The 27,660-nt window shown below is 36.1% G+C and overlaps 1 protein-coding gene across 6 annotated transcripts in view; it reads right to left on the reverse strand.

The window, feature by feature from the left end:
- Wwc2 (WW and C2 domain containing 2) overlaps positions 1-27,660 on the reverse strand; it is a 192,969-nt gene that overhangs the window by 67,143 nt on the left and 98,166 nt on the right. For all 6 annotated transcript variants that reach the window (XM_074054897.1, XM_074054894.1, XM_074054892.1 and 3 more), the window contains 5 exons: positions 24,561-24,764; positions 23,745-23,821; positions 9,118-9,197; positions 4,119-4,248; positions 592-738 (listed from right to left, as the gene is read on the reverse strand). In XM_074054897.1, the coding sequence (XP_073910998.1) occupies positions 592-738; positions 4,119-4,248; positions 9,118-9,197; positions 23,745-23,821; positions 24,561-24,764 (638 nt within the window). The remainder of the gene's footprint in view (positions 1-591; positions 739-4,118; positions 4,249-9,117; positions 9,198-23,744; positions 23,822-24,560; positions 24,765-27,660) is intronic.

Raw genomic sequence — 27,660 nt, forward strand, 5'->3', positions numbered from 1 at the left:
GTAAGGCCTACTGTCAATATCACCTGTTTTACTTTCATAGCATTTACTTCAGAGAAATATAAGCGAATATAAAAAATTGGGAACTTATTAAAAAGTAAGTATTTGCTAATTGCATTCCAAAAGGGAGAAGGCAAAATAGTTAATGATATACAAACCACATTAAATATTTCCAAATGTCAGCTATAAATCACAAACACTTTAATATAATCAACTTCAAATTTACAAAAACAAGTCTTCTTGTTAGTTTCGAAAGTCATATATTTCTGTTTCTCACTAGCTTTAATGTTCATTCAAAATGACCTAAATTGCCAAGGCTCTAAACTTAATGGAAAAAGTTAAAATTTCATGTATTTCAAAAGTGTCTCTAAAGAAATGCACTCTGAGAAAGATTGAGCAAAGTCAGTCATGTGGACAAATTCTGACATGCTTGGCACCTTAACAGGAAAGATAAGGCTATGATTTTTAAAACCAATCTTAAAGAATGAAATTCTGAATGCACACAGTCTAGCTCCTACTCCAGTTCACCATACATATTGTTATGAAGTCCCACCAAGGGCAACAGTGGGCTAACCAACCACACAGGTAACTTACATCTCCAGAAATGCTTGTTTGGGACCCAGCATCAAGGGTCTGTCTGGAGAGAGATAAATGAGAATGCACAGGACTGGATCTCAAATCGGGCTCAGATCTGCCAATGTTCTGGTCCAAATGAAACCGTTCCTGAAGCTTAGCAAGACTCTGTCCAGGAAACACAAAGTATTTCATAAAGCTTGTCATGTAAGAGGGCAACCCTTCCCCACCAGGTAAAATTAAATGGAAAATGTTCATCTTAATGGGAAAAAAAATTTACTTATTTTAGGTATTTTTCCACTTTATATTAGTTAAAAATAAGGGCAGAATGTAATTTTTCTCATACATACGTGTCTTTGGAAGGCTACCTTTCCCAAGATAGCATTTTCCTGTGAATAACAGTATGTTTATATCTAATACATGCATTTCTTATTTTTAAAACATTATTAAGAAGAAGTCTCTATTTCATTCAATAGAAACCTGTTATGGTTTTTCAATGTGGCTTGCTTGTATTCCCAAAAAGTTCAGGTACTTCTGGAATACTGGTCCTCAGCCTGACAATGTTCAGAGGTAGTGGAAGCTTTAAGAGGAAGGGCCAGTGCAAGGTTTTTAGGTCATTGGAGGTCTCACCCTTGGAAGAGATTAAAGTAGTTCTCAAGGGCCCTGGTTAGTTTCTGAGAGAGGGATTGTATAAAAAAATACAAGATTGGTCCCTGAATCTTTCTTGCTTCCTGTCTTGCCATGTAACATTTTCTAAGCAATCCTGCATTATGATGACATTGTCTACAAAGAAGACTTTATCTGAAGCCAAACCGTGGAGTCGTACAATCATGGACATTTAGCTTCCAAAACCGTGAACTAAAATAAGCCTCTTATCAGTACCCAGCCTTCACGTATTTTGTTATAGCCAGAAATCAGGCTAATTACTTTATGTAATAGAAATTATGTAAACACGGAATATTTATAATGTATCCTATCATTCTAGGTATAGTAAGACAATTTTCTACTTAGAAGATTTTTAGGATTATTCCATTTTACAGCTGGACAAAACCTATGAGATTACTCAGATTATATTAACGTTAGAGATTAGGAAACTGAAGCCCAGAAGTTGTTAAGGAATAGACTAGTTGAGCCCAGCTATGTACTCTCTGTATGGTACTCTCTATTGTAGTAATGGCTGATTTGCTAAAGTGAACAATCAGAAGTGAATGTGCCTGCTATTGGTACCCAGGTCTATTATATTAGGTTTATGTTAGAGGGAGGATATGCACAAGTAAAAGTATTAAAATGGAAAATCAAAAAGCAAGCCCTAAGTAACACTAATAATAATGTTAAGAAACCATTATTACCAACCTCAAGAGCCAGTATTTAATCATGATATTTCAATTTTCATAATGGAATAGAAGTATCAGAGATCCAGTATTTAGTTTTCTCCTAACTTTCTCTATTTTCTTTCAAAGGGATATTTGTACAAAATGTTTATGTAAGAGGGATAAAACTTACATGGACATATCAAATAATATAGAAAAGAACAAAGAAACCTTTCAGTGATCGTGGGCAAATCTTTTCTATTTTTGCATCTGTAAAGTGAAAAGATCAGTGTTTTTCAATCTTATCTGTTATCATTCAATCAATTTAGTATGTTGTGACTCATATGTTTCTAATGCAATGGAAGATACTAGAAAGTAAAGTCAGAATACATTACCAGTATCAAGAACAAACATTTTTCTATGAAATTTGTTTTGAGTGAGTGTGTATACAACTGTGTTACTGGGTTTTGATGTAAAATATATTTCTTACTGTGATCAAAGACATTTGAAAGTCAGAAGATATCTAATGTCCCTTCCAGCTCTACTGTCAATCTCAGTATCTAATAATTATTTTATGTACTTCAGTAATTGAAAGGAATTGTTTTATTTTTATTTTTTAAAGTTTAATTAATTTATTAATTAATTTATTTTGCGGTGCTGGGGCTTGAACTCAGGGCCTTCACCTTGAGCCACTCCGCCAGCGCTATTCGCCAGGGCTGGCTTTGAACTGCAATCCTCCTGATCTCTGCCTCCTGAGTACCAGGATGACAGGCGTGAGCCACAGTGAAAGGAATTTCTTTAAAAGGAATTTAATTTAATCTGGCCTGTGTATGAGACCAAAGTTTATAGGAAGAATCAAAAATGACCTAAAATTGTTGAATTATAAAGTTCCAATGTAAATTTGTTCAAGTTCTACTAATTTCTTTTTAAATGGAACTATTGTGTGCATTTCAGGAATTACTAATCTAATTAGTAGGATAATTGTGGAACAAAACCAAAATATGTCTAAGACAAGTCTTGTATGTGTTATATATGTGTTAAAACCACATGTTCTGGAGCAAGAGTACATGGGTTTGAACCCCAGTTCTGCTACTTACCAGCAATATGACTTTAAGTAACTTAATTTTTCTGTGCTATAATGTCATTGTCTGTAAACTGAGGAAAATAGTATCTTTAAGAGGCCAGGCATGGTGGCTCATTCCTGTAATCCTAGCTACTCAGAAGACAGAGATAGGGAGCATCATGGTTTGAGGCCAGCCTAGGCAAAGAGTTCATGAGACTACATCTCAACTAGGTGTGGTGGTACACATCAGTCATCCTGAATATAACATTTAAATACAGAGATTCTATTAAGAATGGAAGTATCACTGTTGCCTGTAACATTTTCCCAGACACAGCCTAAATTCTCACTCAGCTAGGTGAAGAACTCCGGAATTCTTAATTTTGTGATTATTATGGGATGGAGGGAAGGGAAAAGGAGAAAGAGAGACATCCTTAAAATAAAAACTTAACAAGCACAGATATACAGAATACTGTTCACTGAATAGCTGGATTTTTTGTTTTGTTTTCCCTACATGAGGCTTGGATCATCGAGAGCTGAGACCCACAGGTTGAGAATCATACAACAATGACAATGGGACCTACTGCCAGTAGCAGCTTTCTACTATATGGGTAAGTACATGAGTAACCCTACCTGGGTCAGCATTTCCCATTCCAGCCTTAGCTGGCACCTCAGAATCCCAAGTTGGAAAGAAGATTCTAATATAGCCCCATCCCAAAAGGCATGTCCTCTACCTACTGATGGGGGATGACATACCCTTCATGTATCCTGGGCTAAGGATCACAGGTTAGAGAACCCAGCATGTCTGGGTTCCACATGAAGTTTCCAGTCTCCTCATATGAACTCTAGGTTCCACCACCCACTGTTTCAAAGGACATCCAAGGCCTTCCTATTTTTTTATTTTTTGGTAGCACTGGGGTTTGAACTCAGGTCCTCACACTTGCTAGGCAGGTGCTCTACCACACGAGCCACTCTGCCAGTCCCAGGCCTTCCTTCATTAAGCATATCAGAAGTTGGGAACCAACCTATTCAGAGCCTGCAATAGTCTCCTACAGGGCCCAGTCATGAATGGAGCAGCTGTGATGAAGGGTTATCTAGATCTGATGAAGACTTCCACCTCACAGAGTTTCTGGGGCCTCAGAAGGTAGCAGGTTGGCTTAAGATGTTCCATAACATACCTGCATGAGATCTTGTTTTTCTTTTTCTCCTGAGCTAATTGCCTTTCTGATAGATTTCAGTTCAGTTAGAATGGCTTTTGCTTCACTAAGTTCATACCCACTCTGGCCTCCAGACATTTTCTTATCAATTCTGTTAAAAGAAAAAGAAAAAATATCAAAGAGTGATAGAGTATAAGCTAAATGAACAATAGGAATCAGTTTTGGACTGTCTTTGTCAGCTGATATCTTATACCATGGCTCTTACACAACAGTGCCTTCTTTTCAGGCTGTTTCTCCTCCTTTCTCTTTTATGTCCAGTTAGGATTTCTCCCACACCCTACTTCCTATCTCATCCCTTTCCAATCTCTTTCAGACTCAAACAAATACTTGTCTTTTTGTCTTTGGGAGGATGATCCTACTGTGGGCTGAGGTCCACCTTCATCGCATGCTGATCCTGATCTCCACCCTGAGAAAGGTGAGGGACAGGAACAAGTACTATAGCAGAACAGAAATGTCAACAAGCAGCAGCCTAATTTTACACACCATAACAATGTACAAACCCATCTCAGTGCTGGCAGCTTGACAGACCTTTAATAAATGGTTATAGTTTATACTAGTGAGTGCTTTACAATTTGGATTATATAGTTTTTTATTTCTTTTTAAATATATATTTAAAGTGAGACAAACTTTACTTACTTGAGAATAAATAATTTAAAATTTCATCCTATTTTTATTAAAGTTATGAACTGAGATAAAAATTGCCTTGCTGAATGAGTTCAAATTTAGAAATAAGACAGAAGGGTAGATGTATTCATCTGTCAACTCAAACTGAATAATAGTTCTTCAGTGAGCTAATTTATTTATTATCCCTGCAGATTGCTTATCAAATGTCCTTACGGTATGTATCATTACCCTGGGCTAGAGGATTTCCTGTAACCTAATTCTTTCTGTATGAAGTGTTCAACCAAATGATCCAGTTCAACCAAATGAACATTTTCTTCCTGATCACCCTCCTGGTTCTCCCTGGCCACAATGTTGTCCATAAATGTGATGGATACAACTTGGATTTTACTTGTGGGACTATGCCTCTGCCCCACCAGTCATCAGCTTCATACACACTCTCAGACATGCTCTTGGTCTTATCTATAGACCCTTTAGAGAAGTGGCACCTATTAAATCTGAGAAAATGTACTTTGAGCTCATTTGCTTTAAACCATTCAATAATATGTATTTTTTCAATATGAAAGGTGTAATCTGAAAAAAAGAACAATGCCATCTTAAGCAATTTGTCAAATAAATTAATTCAAATAAGTACAGTTTATAAATAATACATTTCGCCAAGTTCTGTTTTATTAAGTATTTTATGCTCCTAGCAATTATCTTTAAAAACCTAATAAAACAATACAAACTTGATCATAAGGTCATTTGATAATGAAAACAACCAATGAAGTCACAGACTTAAACACACACACACACACACACACACACACACACACACACACAGTGTTTAGGGTGAAAAGTGACCCTAGAGATCCTCTCGTCACATTTCCAAATGAAGAAATGGGGGCCAAACAGTTAATGCAAATTTAGCCCTTCCTTAAACTACATAAACACATAGCAAGTAGCACCACTATCCTAAAAAGACAGGCTCTGGCTTGGGACTACTATATCTAGAATATCTGATGTAAAGAACTTTGAGTACTGGAGAATTCCATTTTCTAGGGGAGGGATTTATCAATGAAATGCTTGGCTCTTCTAGGTATTATATTCACCTACTTAGTACAGACAAAGGCTTAGTAAGTAAAATAAATGCTGCTTACAAATACTGTGTTTTGGCATTTTCAAATATAGTGCTTTTAAAACTAAAACAAACAAAAAACCAGAAACAACCTGTGAGATTTCATGAAAAAGCTAGTAACAAAGGTTTGAAAACTGTCAAAGTAAATTTCCAAAGCCCAAGTAATTTCTTACTACTTGTATAAAATCCTCACAATGCAATTCAGAAATAAAGTTATTATCTGAAAATAAAAGCAGGTAAAATGTTTTTAGAAATAAACTTTACCATTTAAAAACAAAAGCAGAACTAGTTCAGACTGCTAATTTAAATTTCAGAGCTTTAAAGCTATATGATAGTTTCTTGGTTATCTGATGCTCCACAGACTGGTAGATGTGAAGAACAAGTTACTGCCCTTAGCAGTTCTCCTGAAGTCCTTTTGTCTTCTTTCAAATGTTGCTATTCCCGTCTATTTCTAGACTTCTCCTTTTTCTCCCCCATTTTTCCTTTCCCATCTTTCCCCTCTGTTTTGACCTAGGTGACTCTAAAGTAAAAGAACATACAGGCATTTCTTGCTGGCTTTTTTTTTTTTAATGTGTGTGTGTGTGTGTGTGTGTGTGTGAATGGAGACAGAACGAACCTATATGCTAGGCAAGTGCTCTGCCACTGAGTTATACCCTCAGCCACGCTTTGCTGGCTTTTAAAATGAAGAATTGTACTTTTTTTATTCTTTATTTGAGTACTTTTATCTTCTTAAAATTTAAAAAAAATTTTTTGGCATGTGTGTACTCTAAAACTAATTTTCACTGAGCCTCTTCTGAAAGAGAAGAGATTTTGCATTTGCATGCCTTCTCTGGAAAGCAACGACTCCCAGAGCCAAATTTTCATAGACTGTCCATACTTTCAGCTTGCTGACTTTTTCATCACTTTCCATTTTCCAATTTTGAGTGCTCACTGGAGGCAGAGATGGAAATATGCATCTTCTTGGTGTACTCATCTACACATAAGCTACATTACTGTTTAGGCCAAAGTAAAATTTAAGGCCACAAATGCAGAATATAAAATGGTATTTGTTCACCCAGCATAAGACTACTGTACCACGTAAAATGAAAGCTCAAGGTTAAATTACATAATTCCAAATTCAACAAAAAATATTCCATTGTATTGTGAGTAAGTGAAAAAAATCCTACAATGATATTCTATTTAAATCTCTTTCTAAAATGTATTTTCTGTCACAGTCACAAATAAAAGTCCCCTTGTAGTATCAGGAATGTGGTTTCTGGATTCAATCAATTATCATTCAGTATTTCAGTAGTATAGTGGTTAACAGCTAAATGAGAACAGTGTTATTCTGTGTGTAGTTAAGACCAACAGGGCAGGCCTCTGCTGTTAGATATCCTATCTTTCTGCTCATGGTTCAAGGGATTAGAATCATTACAAGGGAATGCCTGAATTTCTGCAACAAATGGCTATTGTTTTCTTGTGGAATGTTATTGACAGATTCTTAAGCATGCCTTAGATTGCTATAAAAATTGCTTACAAGCAAACTGCTCTGAAACAATACAGCATTGTCACATCAATATAACAAAAACAGCAAGTTTGGCTAACCTTTAATCCTGGTGGTGACTTAAGTTATAATTCCATGTGCCTTAAAAAATGTTTAACATATAGATAAAATTTTGTAGTACTCTTAAAAGTTTGTTTTCTCTCCTTAACCCAACCAGGAAGCCCTGATTTCTGTTGATATACAATTACTAAATAACACATTTAGGTCATTCTAGGTCTAGAGATCTATACGGGAGCTCTGGAGCCACAGCTGCAGAACACAGCTATACTTGAGACCCACGTGGGATCCCATAAAATATGCCTGGTATGGAGACCGGAAACAGGTATTTCTTAAGAGCTCCTCAGATATTTCTAATAGTCAGGTTTGAGAAACACTAGGATGGAAGCATCTGAAAGGATACCAGCACCCTGGTTATATAGGCAAGTAGGCAAAAAGAAGACTAGGTCATAAAAGCAAACCTCTCAAACTATAGTCATGTGCCTCACTGCTGGGCAAGAGTATTGAGTAGGCATTCCAAAATACAAGCCGCCATTCACACGCACAGAACAATCAGGGTGTGTGTGGGCAGTGACACACACGATCTTTAATAGAGAAATGTCTTGCTGCCTTGGATTGACCCAAGTTTCCTAAGAGCAGAAAGCAGAATAAGATTTCACAGGCAGAAGGAACACAGCTGGGTGCTTTCCAGAGGCAGCTCCTGAGAGCAGCCTAGTGTTCCTGAGGCGATGTCAGGAAGAAGCTGAAACCTGCTTGATCATGACACCAACCAGGGCTGTCACAAGAAATACTGCACCACAACTGGTGGCTCCTAGCCCTACGCTGTGCATAAAAGCAGCTGGATGTCTTTAGGGGATAACATCTTTGATCATCTCTGTGGTGGTCATGTAGTTATGAAAACCACAGGCTTCTTCCTTTCTCTGAGAGACCTCTCAGCTAAGATTGTGGGAGACAGGAAGTCAGGAATGCCTGTCACAGTTTGGCTAGAGCAGGGCTCATTTGGTGAAGAAAACAGGGACTTCCACAGGCTGGGAACAGGGAAGGGGCTCCAGAACCTATTACCCTTTCTCAATTACATTTTCCTTTAACCTGGCCCAGTCTAAAGCTATCCCAGTGGCCTCTCAGACTTCAGAATTGAAACAGAAAGGCAGAAGGAATGAGGGAAATGAGCACAAGCTCCTGTGCAGAGCTCTAACTTGCTTCTACTCCCTTGAGAACAGTCAGGCTGAACTTGATGTCATCTTTAGGACCAACAGAGAAGGAGACAGATGCCACCAGGAGGGAGTAGGGCAGCTGCAGGCTCAGTGGGGGTGAAGGTCAGTACACCTGGCATAGTCTCCGAGGACAGAACATGAGGAGATGCTTCCTGGGCTCAACCTATAACCACAGTCTCAGAGGAGGTTGGCAGGGGTCTAGGAGACAAAGTGAAGTTTTTACTTAGGTTTTTTTCTATCTCCAATGATTAATAAAAACTTCAGACTTTTTCAAAGTGCATAGATTTTTCCCAAGTTTTTTTTGTTTTTAGTTGATTGCTTTTCTGTGTTTTTGGTATAAAGCTTTGAGCTTTTTACTTTATGTTTCTTTGAGAAATATCTTGTTTAATCAGTCCTTCTCTTTTCTTTGTATTAGTTAGACAGCTTTGAATTACCATAAAGTCAATTTCAGTATTTTTTTATACTCACTGTTGCAATGTTTCAAAGCCTTGTTCTTTATAGAGCAATTCTTGCTTCATCTGTGAGAGTTCTCTCTTCAGCTTTTTAACCTTTTGTGAGAAATCAGTGTAAATATTAATGCTTATAAATAATTAGCAATATAGTGCACTATATTAAGATAATAAATGTAAACTATTAAACACACAAAGCCAATATTTTAAATAACATTCACTTTACCAATTTGCCCTTTGCATAAATTCTTTGGAGGGTCTGTTAATGTGATGTATGTGATTACTGCGATTACTGTCGTTATCTTATTTAGTGACATTCTAACAAGCTGGATATCATCATGGTCTTTATTTTGTGGCCAACAGCCAATAAGGAGAGTCAGAATGTCATGCCATGGGATCTCTGTTAAAAGTTTCAACTTTCCCTTTAGTCACTGTGCTCCAGGACCACTGGCACCTCTCAAATTTTCACATGCCCAGCTAACACCTGTCTCAGCTTCTGCTCCTACTGTCCCCTCTGCTTGTGATTCTGCCCCAAGCCTCCAATGGTTGATGCCTTCCTTGTCACTTGCTAGACAAGCGCATCACTGCTTGAGCCACACCCCAGTCATACCTGTGACTTGTAAACAAATTTTGTTTTACGGTATTTTAGTATGCTTTTGATTTTTCATTTTCTATTTATTGTACTTGTTCCTCAAATACATATTGACACTGCACTTTGTGTCAGGTCCAGATCCCAAAGTGTGAACGGAATAGACATGATCCCTGCCCACAGGGGTCTAATAGAACCATGGAAGAGCCAGATTTTGAGCAAATAATCACCCAGTGAAATAAATCTTACCAATTACCACAGATACTATGAAGGAAAAGTTCAAAACATGTTTGGATGCACAAGAGGTTGGTACCTGACTTCATCTAAGGACTGGATAGAGCCTGTCTAAGAAATGATGCTTAAGTTGAAAGGGAAGGTTAGTGGACATACATCACTTGGAAAGAAAGGGATCCTCAAAGGGTACAGCATGTGCAAAAATCCAGAAGAAAGAGAGGACTCAGCAAATCTCTGAAATTTAAGGACTGCAACTGTTGCAGGTTTACCAAGGGGAGGGGTGGCATGAGATAGATTACAAAAGAAGCCATTTTGAAGATTTCTGAATCTTATCTTAAGAACAGTGAGAATCAAGGAGGAACTTTAAAGCAGGATCTGCATTATGATTTTAAATGATCACTGGAATGACACTGGTGACTAAACTAGTGGGGCCAAAGAGAGCCCTGCTGCCTGAACTGTGGGTTGGCTAGTGGGCAAGTGCTATAGAGAACAGAACTCAGAGGAGGCGGAAATGGACAAGACTTAATGACAGACTTCACGTGGTGGGTGAAGGAGAAGAGATGTCAAATACCACTCAGGAGTCTGGGTCAGTAGCTGGGTGTATGAGGAGCTTTCTCAGAAAGTGGGACCAAATCTGGGGAGACCTCAACAGCAAGTGGAATATGCAGACTTGACGTTCAGAAGCAGTGTCTGGCCCAGAGATAAAAAACTGAGACTCCATGACATAGAGACGATATTTTCGAAGCAGTAAGACAAATGAGATCACTGAGAGAATGTGTGCATTGAAAGAAGAGTTCAGAAATAAATCTCAAATACCTTCATTATTCAGAAATCTATTAGAAGAAGAGACAAAATAAACTGAAGTAGTGAAAAGAGAAGTAGGAGAAAAAGATAGCCCCATGAATAGATGAGAAAAAAGTCAAGAGAGAACCTAAGCACTGTGAGGAATAAAATGACATCTTATAGCTTAGGAATGAAGGCTGACCTCAAGGAGGAGATATCTGAGCTGGATTCTGGAGGTACTGTAATACTGATGAAGAGCAATGAGCTCACTCATAGTATATCACAAAGACATTTCAGTTACAACATTAGATTATTATGTCAAAAGAGCCATCAGTATTCAACAACTCATTCTATATGTACTAGTACCAGCATGATCTACAATAGCTAAGATGTGAAAATAAACCTAAATATCTATCTACAGCTGAATAAAGAAATGTGGTATATAACCACAATGAAATATTCAGCCTTTTAAAAAATGTAATTCTGCAATATTTGACAACATGGATGAGCCTTAAAGATATCATATTAAATAAAATAAGCCAGTCACAGAAGGACAAATACTGCATAATCCTACTTAAATGAAGGACCTAAGCTAGTCAAATTCACAGAAGTAGACAACAGAAGGGTGTTTGCCAGGGTCTGGGGGTCAGGGGAATGTGGAATTGAATTCAATGGATAATAAAGTTTCAATTATGCAAGATGAATAGGTTCTAGAGATGCAATGCGTATCACTGTACCTATAGTTAACAATACTGTATTGTACACTTAAAATCTGTTAGGAAGGCAGATCTCATATTGGGAATTCTTACCATAATACAAAATTGAAATTAAAAAAATTTAAAATTAACTTTTGTCAAATTTAACTCTCATCAGTTTAGGTATATAGGATTTTACTGTATACTTGGTGACAATGACTTAGAAACCTAACCTACACTGTGTTTCACATTCCTTAGTTTACCTAAGTTAGCTGTAAGCTACTATTTTTGTTTTGGGGAGTCTTCTTAGTGATTACCTGAAAGATTCTTAACCTCCAAATATCAATGCTGCATTTTATTTTTGTAAATTACAAAAAAAAAAAAAAAAAAATCAATCCACCCCCATTATACTGACAAAAACAGATATTATTTCCAACTAGACATTATTCCTAATTGTTTTTTGTCTCAAGAGCATGGTCTTAAAAGAGCAGTTCAACAACCTTCTCCTCTGGAACCACGTGACATTACTAGCTATCAGAGGATCACTGTTTTGACTTTTCTATTCTCAAACCCACTCTCAAGTATAGGACACCTACTTTAAAAACAAATGTTCTTAGATCATAGCTACAGAACTAAGCTAATGCTGATGTACACCTAGCACAATGTAGACTCCACTAGGAAGCAATAACGGGAACTAAAATTCATGAGTAGCTCTTATATATTACAGGCATTGTTCTAAATAAGGATACCTATCTTCAATCCTCACGATTACACACTATCAGACAATTTTAATTGTTATTTTACAGGTGAGGAATCTGGAACCTAAAGAGAAAAAAGTGGTAGCCCGCTGAAGGTTACACTGCTACCGAGCAAGAGAACAGCCTAGAATCCAGGAGAATGTTATTATTAATGGCATGAAAATTGTATAATGTGAAAAGCAAACTAGAATTGTAGCAAAATGTCCTAAATAAAACCTGTGACCCTTTATTCTACCTTAGCAGCTTCATTATTTCTGTGTCCCCCATAACTGAAGACGTGAACAGCCCTAGAAGCCCTAGAGCCTTGTCTTTGATGTACTGAGCTTTCTGCAGCTGTAGTCAACATCTAATTTTATAGATCTGTTTCTATGGAATCAAATCTCACAACCCACAGTACTAAATTGGAGGCAAAGGCCCAAGACTTTTGCACAGTTCCTGCTTTCTACACTGACTACACTAAAGCAACTGACATTTTAAATTGATTTCAGTTATTTCTGAAAACTAGGAAAATGCTGTGATTAAATGTGAATAAGTACGACTGGAAATCACAGAGCTTCTTACTGCTTCCTACAATCACAGTGCAGTAAGTTTTATTTCAAAAGAAAATGATGACAATGAAGAAAAGTAAATTTCAAAACCTATGGACCTGAGAAGGATCACAAGACAGACAGGTTTCTTAAGTTTGCCCTTCAGGTGACCCTTGCAATATTAAAGCTATAATGAGCAAAATGGCATTTTCCTAATGACTATCTTCCCTTTCACCACGCTCTCCATTGTCTTGTGGGGAACAACTTCCACAAGCCCATAAAGGGCAACTGTCAGCTTGCTCCTTCTGGTACTTTCTCTTGACTACCACATCATTCTGCCTCATCTATGAAGCCGCCTATAAAGACAGTGAAAAATCAACTCCAGATGGCCAAGAGATTAAGAATACAATATTCTAAAGGTTATCTGAAGAAAAGAAAGGAAAATAGAATCTCAGATGCTGCTAGAAACATTTACAATGGCTAATAAATAGATTTTCATCAGAACTAAGTAGATGAATAAAATACTTTAAAAAATTTTTAAACAAAAAAATGACACAAAAGCCAATGAGAAAAATTATATGAAAAAGCTGTGAAGTTTATTGTCCCAAGATTAAATAATAACAGGGAATAATATGGAAGAGCAATGTTAGATCTCTACAAGTACATAGAATAAACCAGAAAGTTATCACATAAGTCAGTAATTCTACTCCTGGGAAAACACCCAGAAAAATGAAAACGCATCTCGGTAAACACATGTACATGTATTTCATAGCAGCATTTCTCTTAGCAATAAAAATAGCCACCTACTGATAAAAGGACACTGCAGCATATTTGCACAGTGGAATATTACTCAACACTAAAAATGACTGATGCTCTGATACAGGCTACAACATGGTTGAACCTTGGAAGCACTGTGCTAACAGCCACAAAAGACCACATACAGTACCGTTTACATGAAATATCCAGGAAAGGCAAATCGAGAGAGACAGAAAATAAAACAGTGGTTGCTTGGGGGCTTACAGGAGTGAAGAAGAGAGGTGGTGGGAATGAGGAATAACTGCTTAATGGATACAGGATTTTCTTCAAGAAGAAAAAATATTCTAAAATTAGATTGTGGTGATGAGTATCTAGGAATACACTAAATACCATTAAACAGCACCTTTAGAATGGATGAAATGTATATGAATTATTTCACAATAAAACTGTTAAATTAAAAAATAAACTGACAAACGGAAATTTAAAAAAGGTAGAACATTGTAATAAATAACCTTCAAAGAGAAAACTGAAAATCACAGTATCATTAACTATCAACTAAACTAGCAAAAAAGTAAATACAAATGATAAAACTTGGTAAAAGGGCTCCTAGCTCAGATCGCCATCTATGGTCTTTTCAGGGTTTGCAAGGCCTGCACACTGTCTTCATTCCCTCACCCAGATCACTTCTCTCCCTTCCTCTCTTATTGCTCGCCTTCTGGATCCCTAGACTGTTGGGACATTTGACTTCACATTATCCGCTTATGACCCCTTACCTTCTCCCACATCAGGAACCTAACATTGACTCTTCCCCACCTCTGTTTAGCCTTTGTGCAATGTCACCTGCATAATGATACTTACTTTGAAGACCTTATTCAAAACTGTGACCAGGTCTCCTCCTCATTCCCAAAGCCCTCTTCCATACCACTTGTTCTGACTTGGATTCATTATTTTACAAACATGAACAGAAGTTGAATTCACTGAAGTGTTTTCTTTGTATCTATTGGAATGATTATTTCCCTTTACTGTTAGCATTTTAAATAATTTTCGAATCCTAAGCTGTACATTCCCAGTATATCAACTTAAGTCATAATATGTTATTTTTAAATGTCACTGCATTTAGTTTACAATATCTTGTTTAGAGTTTTTGCATCTATGCTTTTATGGCTGGCTTCTTGTATGGTTTTTCTCATATAATCTTGTCAGAATGTGTGTCAAAGTTATGCTAGATTAATCCTGATGGTTTCTCTGGAATTTCAATTGGGCCATTCAGTTTTTTCTTCATCTTGAGTTATTTTTGGTCAATGATATTTGGACCTTTTTTCATTTTATCTCAAATTCAAACCTAACTCTATAAATTGCCACATAATATTCTCTTAAGCATCTATAGGTTAGTCTCACTTCATCCATTTTACTTTTTTTTGGGGGGGGGGAAGGTCTTTTTCTCACTTTTAAGTCAACCTGACAGACATCTGTCAATTTTATTATTCTTTTTGCTGATAATTTTAGACTTTACATTATTTCCTTTTACGCTCTTTGGATTTATTCTGTTGTACGTATATCAAATGTATTGGTTATTTAATTTTAAGACTTTCTTGTTTTTTAGTATATGCATTCAAGGCTCTAAGTTTTTCTCTAACTCTCTACACCACTAGCTCTATTAACTCAGCTACAGACATTTTTGGCCTTCCCCAGCTTTTTCACTACTGTCTTTTTTTAATGCAGGGTTCAGCCGTGTAGGATACCATGTTTTACTCAGTTGTCAAGTCCTGTTAGCCTCTCCAGTCTCTAACAGTGACTTATGAATGACTTACTCATTTTTGAAGAGCAATGCTGGATATCTGTGAAAAGTTAATTAGATTGAGATTGGGGAAGAATATTACAGAAGTGCTGTGTCCTTCTAATCAAATGATACCACAGCACATGCTGCCCACATTGTATCATTTGTGATTATAGTGGGATTTGCCAGGTTTCTTCTCTGTAGTTTACAACCTTTCCCTTTCTAAGCTTCCCAACAGCAAGTAATCACTGAAGAAAAGGAAAGGAGTATCAAAAAGTTAGTGGACATGTTAAAACTACTAGAGTATAATAATACCTAAAAGGGAGATACTGTGAGACTATGGACATGTTCTGTTTCTCAAAGCTTTACTTAATTTCAGCAAAGCACATTCATGTACCTTCAACCCATAATAATTTAGAAGTATGCTTCTAGATTTCTAATTTAGATAGACTCTAAGATTTTTAATTTGGAAGTATAACAAACATACTGAGAAGAAGAAATCCTAAAGTATACCATTCAGTGAGTGACTCCAAGGTTAAAGCACATATGAAATGGCCAACAGTTCAAGAAATAATATAAATCCCAGTAAGCCATTCTTGAGCCCCTACAAATTATCTTTCCATTCACCCCAAAGGTAACCATTATCTTGACTTTTAACCCTAGGGGTGGTTCTCTCTTTTTTGGATTTTGCATAAATGTCTAGTTCCATTCACTCAACACTGTGTTGTTGTAACCAAGTGTGTATAGTTATTTTCATTGTGTTGTTCTAATATAACCTCATAAAATATATTCATTCATTCTGCTACTTGTAGATATTCTAAGTTTTAGGTTATTCCTATGAACATTCCTCTCACAGAAGTGGAGCCGTACAGTGCGAGGCTCAACTTCCCTACAAAAAGTCTAGCAGTTCTCCAAAGGCACTGTGTCACCTCACTCCAGCCAGCACTAAAGAGTTCAAGGTGCTCCACACAGTTAACAATTCATATTGCTAGTCGCTTGACTTCAGCTCTTCAGAAAGCTGTGGAACAGATCAGAGCTTGTTTGTTTGTTTAAAGGATTTCTTTAAAAAATCATTATGATCAGAGAAAGTGGTCTGATCAATAATTTGAAATTCACTGAAACTAGTCTAATGACTAGTTATATATATGGTCAGTTGTTATGAACATTCCAATGTATTTGAAAAGAATATTCCCTTCTTGGGTAGAATGTTATACATTTTAACTATGTTAAGCTTATCAACCATATTGTTCACCTATTCTATACTGTCGCTAATTTTTTGATGTTTTACTCATTAATTACTTTTTTATATTTAATACCGCTTTATTTTTGGCTCTATCTTTGTTGTTTTTTTTTTTATTCATTTATTCATATGTACCTACATTGCTTGGGTCATTTCTCCCCCTACTCCCTCCATCTTTCCCCCACCCACCTCGACTCACTAATTACTGAAAGTTATGTTGGACTCTCCCACTATGATATGAAGGTCATTTCTCCTTGGACTTTCTGCTGATTTTTGCTTTACATATTTTGAGACACACACACATATACACACACGCACAAACACACACAAATGCACACACACACACATTTTGGTGGCACTGAGTTTGAACTCAGTGCCTCATGCTTGCTAGGCAGATACTCTAACTACTTGAATCATGCCTAAGCCCTTTCCTGCTTTCATTCTTTTAAAGTTAACTACGTATTTTATTTTTTCTTTCTCCTTTTATTTCTCGCTTTTACATTTACTTACATGTACATACATTTCTGGGCCCCCGAGTCAGCCTTGGACTGCGATCATCTTACCTACACCTCTTGCACAGCTAACACAGGCAATGCACTATCTACCTTAGCTTCACCAACATTTTGCTCAGGCTGGCCTTGAACTGAGATTTTCCCAATTTCTGTCTTTCAAGTAGCTGGGATTACAGGCCTGGACCACCATGCCCGGTCCTTGGGACCCATATTTTAGTGATGCATTACAGATTCATGGCTCCTTTTCCTCTCTTGCTAGTAAATAATTTGGCCTTTAAAATCTATCCACTGATTTTCCTATTTCTGAGTCATAATTACAATGTTACAATTACTACATATTTATACATTTAAAATATAGTTTATCAAGATAAAGTATTTGCAACAAGCACTCATGTATATGGACTATACTATGGTCTCTGAGTACCATTTCTCATTAAAAAGAAAAGTCTTTGACTTCAGATCTACTGAAAAAGAGTCAAGGACATCTTTTCAAACCAGAGCAAAAGAAAATGATGAGCATACTGGGATCAAAGGTCTTAAGAGCCAATATAGACAGGTTCTCATATGCACATGATAGGACAATTTGAGGATCAATAAGAAAAATAAATTGCAAACCTAAAACATATCAACTACTTTTAAATCTGAGCACATATTTTATAATCATTAATGAGTACTACTGTAGTTAAAGAGAAAAATGAGATATTATGTGCTTACTGATATAAAAACCCCACCCATGACAAATTCTACCTTAATCCCCCCCAAAACCTTGATTTCATAATCCCCTATATCTAATTAGCAATTTAAATAAAATATAGAGCCAAACGAGTTTGTTTATGCATGCAGTGAGGACTTCTTTAAATGACCTGGTTTATTTTGAGCATTACAAAGAAAGAAAAGATGATGATTAAAATAGTCATCAAAATATATATGCCAATTGCAACATACAGACTATATTTGGGCCCTGATTCAAATAAACCACCACTGCCAATAATAATAAAACAAAAATAAATTATGACACAAATAAGAAACATAAAAATTGATGAAGTATGTGGATAACACCAAAGAATTTCACTTAGCATTTTAAAAAAATGACAATGGTATTGGTGGTTGCTTTTCTAGCTAATAGAAATACATAATAATACTTATAGATTAATATATTATCTTGAGTTGTCATTCAAAGAATTCATTAGAGTAGAAGGTAAATAAAAGAAAAAAATTGTTGAAGAGTATGGTAGAAATATGAAAGAAAATTATACTAATCTCTCTACTCATATAAGTTTTTAATATTTCCCATGAAAAGTATTTTTTAATCTAAAATAATTCCCTTTAGCTTCTTTATTTTTCCCTATCCCTGCACTGGTCATTTGTGAGTGATTACTCCCCTGTCATTCCGTCTGCTCAGATGGTACATTCTCTCCTAGGAGACGTTAATTACCTTTAATTTTGTAAATGCCATGAGCGTGATGGATAGCTGTAAGGGTGTTTAAAGCTTACAGTGGAGAGATTGATCTGGTGGCTTATATAAGTGAGGAGAAATTAAATATCTCTTTAACAACAGTACAATGTCAATGAAGGGTTTCTTTTTTCAGTATATACTACTTAGACTATATATAGTACAATACAGTGCCCGTCAAAGCTAGAAAACAAGGCCAAAGCCATTAGAGAGAAGCAGAATTATTAGGAAATCTACAAATGAGATGCAGTATTATAGTTTCTCTTCAAGGTCTGAATATACTTTTTGAAAAAAAGACACTAATGTGCTCTGAAATTATTTGAAGCTACTCACATGGCATAATAGATAATATCAGTTCTTGTATTAAATAGATTTCCTCTCTCATTTTCTTTCAGTTTTCTTATGTCTCTTTTTTTAGTGAATGTGAGTCAAGCCATATACTTCTTAATTTCATTCAAAATTTATTAAGATTGCTGAGCTATTTTCTCAAACATAACTACAATGCAAATTCATTTCCGAATATCCTAAGAGAAGAATAAACCATATTGGCCAGCAGGTTTGGTGTTGCAAATTAGCAGTACTCTCTCTCCTTTAACACCCTTAAGTAAGTAAAGATTGTTTTCTTTAGTTTTATTTTTGCTTTTGAAGAGGGTTTCTGTAAGTAGCCCTTGAACTCCCTGTAGCTATAGCCTAGGCGGGCCTAAATTAGTCATTCCCCTGCCTCAGCCTTCTGAGGGCTGGGATTATAAACATATGCCGCCATACCTAGTTTAAGCTAAATTTTAAATAAAATGTAAGCACAAAGATATCTTTTATGTCTACTCAAAAGGCAATCTTTATAATAATTTGTAGTCTCAGAAAGCATATTCCTTTTCATTTGAAGCACATGCTATGATTTTTGTTGTATTAGAGTGTTGCTTAAAGTGCCATAGTTTGATGTGTACCTGCATTTATTACTTTAACTCTATTCACAGTTATAAAGAAAATCTTAAAGTACACTGTCATTCTTTTAAATTCTGTGCCCAAGATTACAAACAGGTGAGACTGTGGATGGCTTTTCTAAACCCATTACCACTGCTAAAAATAATTCAGTAATACCATTTTAAAAATATGTGAGTAAATATTGAGAATGAAAGCTAGGACACAGTCATTATTAATAACTGTGTCCACTAATTAGCCACTTGTTTGGAGTGGCGTACAAATAATTTAACCAAAGGGGTCTTTGTTCTCCTCTTTTATGATTAAAAATTGTATTAGACTACATGCTGTGGTGCTCAATAAATTTCATGAATGCATTTTTCTTTCTACAGATTTTCTTCTATATTTGCAACATTCTATACTTCTTTATATTCTTTATTTTATTATATATATATATTTTATATTCTTCTATTCTTGTAACATTCAGTGGTAAGAACTTAATAAAATTCACTGAAATGTTCACCACATCTCACCTATTTATAATCTTGATCATAGATTTTTAAAAAAAATGGTAGCTGAGTTTGAAGTTTAGTGGGGTTTTTGTGTGTGTGTGTGTGTGTGGAGGGGACTGGGATTTGAACTAAGCACTTCATGCTGAAGTTTACTTTTTGGTAGATATTCTATCACATAATCCAAGAAGGTTATAGTCTAAATATCTATTATGAGTAAGTTATGAATTTTACAGTAATTAATTTTATATTACTCCTAAAATATTTTTCTCGAACAATTAAATGCCACCTTTAAAAAGTTATGAGTAATTTAATAAAAAGTGTTAACTTATTTATTTCACCATTTCAACAAACAGCATAAGACAAGAAAATTCCACTATCCTGTTTGCCTGAGGAGGACAATGAAGTCCTATGATCACCTACACAAAATGAAAAAACATGAAATATGTTTAGGCAGATGTTCCTAAATATGTGGTTCCCAAAGACATGGCCCGCAATCTCTAATTCAGTGAAACAAGTGAGGCACACCTGCTAATACTGCTATATCACAATAACAAAGTCTGAAATTGGTACCTGGCTATGCCTGAAAATTTGTTACTGTGATCAAAGATGCAGGCAGGTACACAGAGACACCAAAGCAATGAAGAGTTAGTTCATTCATGGACTACTATTGCTGTGACATTAATTTGTGAAAGGGACTTGTATACTAAGGGATTTTAACTGGTTAGGCCACCCAAGAAAGGGCAGGTTATCAAAATCCAAGAAATTCTGCAATGTTACCAGTCCACTTCTGAGAGCTATCCAGCCAAAATGTACACAAATACCAGAGAGCCAAAGTGCCCAAACAGTGACACAGGTAGAAACCACAATAGCAACTCACAGGGTACTACCAGAAAGCTATTTTCACTGCCCAGAAGTTTTAAGCAAGGTGCCAAGGGCGGCGATGAAGACGTTATACAGGAATATCTTACATCCTCTTCTTAAGGAGGGCATCACTCTTGGGCTTATCTTGTCATTGCAGAGTAATAAAAACATACAATATACTTAGAAATACTTATATATTCAATACACATGATTTATATATTAGTATTTATAATTAAACATATTATATTATGTATATGGTAAATTATATATTTACACTAATATATAATATATATTCCTATACATTTATATATTATAGTAAGTATATTTCATATGAACATATTTATGCTATAAATTTATATAATTTATAATAAATTTATGCACATATGACTCTAGAATTAAGAACACAGTAACCATGGCATAGAATAAGCTTTTTCTAAGAGACTCTGCTACATTAGGAGAGAGTCAGGCAAATGTGACTACATAGGCTCTCCTGTGACATACCTGATTGACAGAGGGTCCACTTTCTTCTAAATGGTTATTTATATGACAGACCCTAGTATGTTTTGTCTTTCAACCCCCTCTAGTTTGCATATTTCCTACAGGGATTTAAATGAACAGGCTGCAAGAGTCTATTGTGCTTATTCTGTGTACGTGTCTTACAAAGATAAGAACTGTAAAAAGTGGTTAATATTTCAAAAGGCAGTAATAGTAAGTAATAACTTCCTGAGAAGTGCACAGATCAAGTAGTACTGGAGTATATTAAGAGTGAGTTTTGGCAAAAATGCCTTCATTTCCTATTTTTCAGATAAGGTATGCAGCGTAGTAAATCTAAGGAATGTAAAGAAATAGCATGGAGACACAGCATCAGAGCATTTGAGAAATATACAGAGAAATACAGATGGACTGACAGAGAAAGGGTTCATAACACCCTGGAGGTCATTTATTAAAGACCATTTCTATAAATGACTTCATAAATTAATCCAAGAAATCCAAACTTCCAGTAAGCATACATAACTTTGCCTTTTGTTTTTGGTGCTGGGGATTGAATCTAGGGCCCACACATAATAAGCACACGCTACCACTGAGCTACATCTTCAGCTAATATAGAAACCTTTTGCACTCTCTTCCATTTCTGAGAAGTGGAAAAGTTGTGAAGAAAAAACAAGACAAAACAAAAGTAAACATCTCTTGGAAAACACTGGAGAACTATTAAGGCTACAAGAACTTACAGTAAGGAACCAGAAGATAAGGGAAGCTCAGAGTTTTACATAAGCTCAATACTACTTTTACTTTTGAGGTATTGCCCAAGCAAGAAACTGAAGAGGCAGGAAAATATGGTGACTGAGAGTCTGAGATGTAGTCTCACTGAGCTAAGGGGAGAGATATGATCTCAAACGAGTAGAAGGAGGGCCCTGACAAAATATCCCAAGGGTTCAGTGGATTTTGAGAGCTTTGCCCTAAGAGAAAGGGTAAACTGGAAATAGACCCACTCTTGGAAAAGGATTGAAGCTTGGACTCTTGCATTCAGTTTCAATCCTGACTGGATTAAAGCTATCTGACCTGGCCCAACTGCCCTCAAGAAGAAAAGCTGAATGTTCTCTGAAGGATAATAAGATCACCCAAAGTTTTAAATCATCTTTATACCTTCCATACATGTTGTACGGCTCTTGATAAAAAGTAAATAAATAATAAATAAGTGTCGAGAGCTGACCCAAAACCAACAGAATAAAAACACAGACTAAACCAAAGAGTCCAACATATAGGAAATCTAGATATTGTATTAATCAAGACATGGAATTTAAAAAACACTACTATTATTTTGGTCAAAAATAATGTATCAGTGGTCAGAGTTTGGGCAAGCAATAGAAATAAAAAAATAATGAAGTAGAAAGTTTTAAACTGAAAAATGTAAGTGGAATTAATCTAACATCAATAATAAAAGTTAAAAAAAACCTCTAATTGTTTGAAAATTAAGCAATATACTCATGAAAAACCATAAAGAAAATATCTGGAACTGAATTATAATGAAAATACAAAATTCAAAACTTGTGGGATACATGCAAAAGCCATGTACATAAAGTAGGTTAGAGCCTTAAGTACAGATATTAGGAAGTAAGAAAGGGTTGAAACTATTTGGCACATCCACTAAAATGTGTATTTTTTGACAAAGAAATTCTACCCCATTATAAAAATGTGTACATAGGGGCACCAAAAGATATGTACAACAGACATATACAATTAAGGCACAATTTTCAATAAATGGAAACTGAAATAAACTCTAATGTGTATCAATGGTGGAAGAGAGAGAATTTTTGGAACAGACACCAAAGTAGAATACTATACAGCAGCAAAAGTGAATGTAATGAATCTTGAAAATGTTGAAACATGTTGAATGCAACATGGCAGCATTTTAGTTTTACAATATTCAAAGTATGTAAAAAAGTAATCTAGTGTTAATGGGGCTAGGATTGCTATTAAGGGGACCATGTGATGAGTAATGAAGAAAGGGGACACAGTGGAAGCCTCTCTGGTCATGGTAATAATTTATTTTATGACGTTGGTCTTGGTTACATGACTCAATTTGCTTGACAAGCTGCCTTTTAGATTCCCCAAATCAAGGATAAACAAGCTCTGGCTTTAACAGTGTTATGGGAAATCCGAAGTTTTGACTTCAAAAAGGAATGACATGGTTATGCAAGTTGTAAGCATCTTTAAATACTGTGTTATCTGATGAAAGAATAACTTGGCTTAATTCAAAAGGACAAAACTTGGTAGAATGAAGGAAAGTGAGTTATCAGGACTCAAGTTTTACTTCAGTAAACTACCTGCCAACAATAAAATCAAATAAAGGAATAGAGTCTGTGTATTCTGGACACTGAACTTGTTCAAACAAAGGAAGAAAGACCACCCAGCAGAGGTAAGTGAAGTTTCCTGCACACTGGAGTTGGGAGATACCACCAAATGCCCCTACCAGGGCTTTCGGTTTCTATGCATCTGTTTAATGTAGAACCACAATAAAAAACAATCTTACCCTTAATCGTGTAGTGGAGATCTCAGCTTTTAAAATATCAGGATCGTATTTAGTACTGGATGAAGAGCCTGAGAATACTTGAAAGAGTAAAGAAGAAAAAAGGATACTTATTTATAAGCTGTATCAATAGTTCTTGGCCTAGAACCTACTGTCTTTTAAAGCAAGATTTATGTTCTTCTGTGGATACTTATTTTCCTTTTATAAGTTCTTTATTGTCATTAAGACACCTAATATAAAAGTAATCTTCAAAGCTTTACGTTTTTTTTAAACTCGGGAAAAAAGAATGTCATATTAATTTTTTGGATTTTTACATCTCCTGTTTCTTAGAGAATTATGTTGCTTTGCAGCTTCTTAGAAACAGCATTTAAGTAGAACTTCTGAGCCCAACATAGTTGCTTCTTTAAATAAAAAAGGTATGACATGAGGGAGAAGTAAATCCACTGGGATGGGTGGGGTGGGACACAGAAACTTTGGTCTAATAGTTTTGGTTCCTTTCCACTAAAGATATTTTAGCAAAATATACATGTCCAAAGGACCAAATTGTTCTGAAAAAATTAAATTTACTCATAAGTGAATAAAAGGCAGCTGGGGGGAGACAACAGCAAAAACAGATGGCATGCACAATCCCAAATGTAGAGCCTTCTGTCTGGAATGGGGAGGAGGGGCTTTACTGAGGAATTTGTAGTTTGGTTTAGAGGAATTCCTCTTATGTAGGAAGAGAAAAGGCTCAAAATTAAACTCTACAGAATTGAAAGTGTCCTATTTTCTATAATCCTGTGCCCACTTCCAAAGACTGAACCTCCACACCATACTTACGGCTTGTGTGAGAACTTGACTTTTCTTTATAGGCATCATTTAATCGCACATATTCATCAAGGGCCAAAGCCAGTCTTTGCTCTTTCACGTGGTACAGCTCCTTCTGTGTTCTGAGTGCATCCTGAGCCACTGAGAGATAGTCCTTGAGCATTTTTTCCTGCTCCCCTCGCCATTGTTTTCTTGGATCTTCTATCTGTGTGGTTTCTGAAAATATATTAGGTGAGGTTTTTAAACCTTAATGATGTTTACGGGATTATTTAAGCCTGAGGGACTAGCTAGCTTAAATTCTTGTATCCTCTAAAGAATTAACATTGCTGGAGTAACTTTTCAAAAATTTAATCTAGTTTTTGTTTTATTTTACCCAGTCTCCACCTACTAGTCACTTCATTTTTGGGTCTTCATCAACAATGTATTCTAACTGTAAACCTACCATACAGATGTTGCCAATCAAATCATCCTTCGAAGAATTCCCTGGCTCCCCAATACTTGCCAAATAAAAGTCAAGCTATTTTCCCCAGCACTCAGGACCAGTATACTCTGAACCAGACCTAGTTCCCATTGGAACTAGTGCTTCCGTCACTTAGTACAAGACTTTGCTCTATGGCCCCTATATCAGCACTGCTTCAGGTCTGGACCTCAGACCACCACAGGCCCAGGATCTTACTTTCACATCCACAACAATGAGTACAGAAAGTAAGAGTAAACATTTTGAAATGTTAATAGCAATTTTATTCAGCCATTGTTTATGTGGAATCTAATAATACTGGAGCTTGCATTTCTTTGTGTGTGTTTTTTTTTTCATTTTTCTATTAATGCATCTTTATTATAGTTTACCAACATATCAGTCAGTCCAAGACAGACTAGAAATCTGCAAATAAACACATTTAAAAAAAAGCAACCCTGCTTTTTGGTTTAAGGAGAAGGCTCTAGTCTATGCACTTTACACACAAGCTCACTTGTTGCCTCCTCCAGGAAGCCTCCCCAGCCCTTTGGCCTCAAGTCAGCCCCTCATCTGCTGTGCTCCCCAGCACATTCTGCTTGTTTTATAAACTTAAAACTCATTCTCCACCACGTGGTAAAGTTATAGCAGAAGCCACCAAGCACCAAGAAAAATAAAAAATGAAAACAAAAGTATACAGACTGCCCTAACAATTTTATTTTACATTTTATTTCATTTTAAACAGACAAATATACTTGTTTGAGACATTAGAGCAAGGAGCTGGGCATACTGCTGCCTGGCACTGGAGTACAATGTGGTTTACAAGGAATGGGCAGTGTGTGAATTCACAGGAAGGTAGTGCAGGTTGGGCAGTGGATGCCCTCCTGTCTCAGCCAGGTTATTAGAGCCCTCTACTGTCAGACAGGGTGGACGCCATGTCTCTGAAGAGGGAGGGTTGTAAACGAGGCTTCTTTCACTTGTCACAATCACATGGTTATTCACTTTACAACTATTTATTCAACTTACCTATTTCAATCTATACACTTTTCTGCATGTTGTATTCACTACCACAAATGTTTTAAAAATAAAAGTAAAACGAAAGAGCCAAAGCTATGGTGTTATGACTTAAGATTCTGTCTCTAGAATCATAGAATACTATGTCTGAGTGTCCCCAACAGCACCCTATACAAACAGTAGATAATGTGGGACAAATAGAAGGATGCCTTTAACACAGAAAATACATGAAGCTTGACACACAAAAGGTCTTTCAAAAATAGCACTGATGAGGGGGCTCTAAGGAGAAAACTGAACAAAATATATGAAATAATGATTTTCAGATATTGGACAACAGGTAATGCTGGATTGTAATCTCTGAAAAAAAGGCAAATGAATGCTAAAATTACCCCACATTTCTGCCTAAGAGTACTTTTTGAAAAACAGTATAAAAAAAAAGAGTAATCTTAGCACAGATTTCAGGAAGGCCATGATAGGTAGAATTTGTAGAACAAATATAGCAGAAGTTCCAGGGATTGGAGAAGTCCCAGAAATTTCCACAGGGGTTGAATTACATCTGTGGTGAATTCTAAGATGCACAGCACAGGGATTGCACGAGGCAGGCAAAGGACAGCTAGACTTCTCTAAGTAGAAATTCCCCACAGATCTATGCCAGGCTCAACTTACGACCAGCTGGAGGTGGGAGGTCACAGTGAACACTGGAGAATTCAGTGCTGGCCACTCGGGGTTGTACCTTAGTAATGCTGCTAAACATGACATACATTAAATGCTACTCTGAGTCTGACCTGTCAACACTTCCAAAGAAACTTCGAAAAATCAAGTGACTTAACTGCCCATTAGAAAGAAAAAATAAAGACCATACAAAAAAGAGAAAAAACTAACATCCAGGAATAATAACAAGAAAATTTATGTCTTCCATTTACTAGAAAGTTACATGTGACAAAAACATGACCCATAGACAGGAGAAAGACCAATCAACAGAAAGATATAGAAACGTAGAGATGGAAAAATTATAATCTAAGTAAAAACAGCTATTAGAGAACTGAGCAGTGTGCAGAAATAAACCCGCACATATACGATCAATTGTGCCAAATGTTTGATCAGATAGTTCACAAAGGAGTATATACCAAACCCAGGAAGCAGGTGAAAAGAGGCCCAACATCACTAGTCACCAGGGAGAAACACATTGAAACTATGAAGTGATAACCTCCACACACTATCTAAAATGGCTGAACCTCTAACACTAAGTGTTGGAGGGGACATGGAACAATTCGACCTTTCATTCATGTTTACTGGGAATGGCAAATAGTACAACTGCTTTGGAAAACAATCTAGCCATTACCAGACAGCACAGTAATTAAGCAAGTTCCTATTTACTCAAAAGATATGAAAATATGTATTCACAAAAAGACCTGTACACAAATGTTCACTAATAGCTTTATTCATAATAAACAAAACTTGTCCATTATAGCTAATACATGAAAGTTGATGTATCTATATAGTGAAATAAAAAGAAACAAAATACTAGCATATAACATGTATGAAATCCTAGGCAAAGGCAAGTCAAAGCCAACGACAGAAAAGTGATGAGTGTTGCCTGGGACGTCCCAGCAGTGCTGGGAAGTACCCAACCACAAAGTATGAATG

This window comes from Castor canadensis, chromosome 14 (assembly GCF_047511655.1).
Source record: "Castor canadensis chromosome 14, mCasCan1.hap1v2, whole genome shotgun sequence".
In the NCBI taxonomy this organism is placed as follows: Eukaryota; Metazoa; Chordata; class Mammalia; order Rodentia; family Castoridae; genus Castor; species Castor canadensis.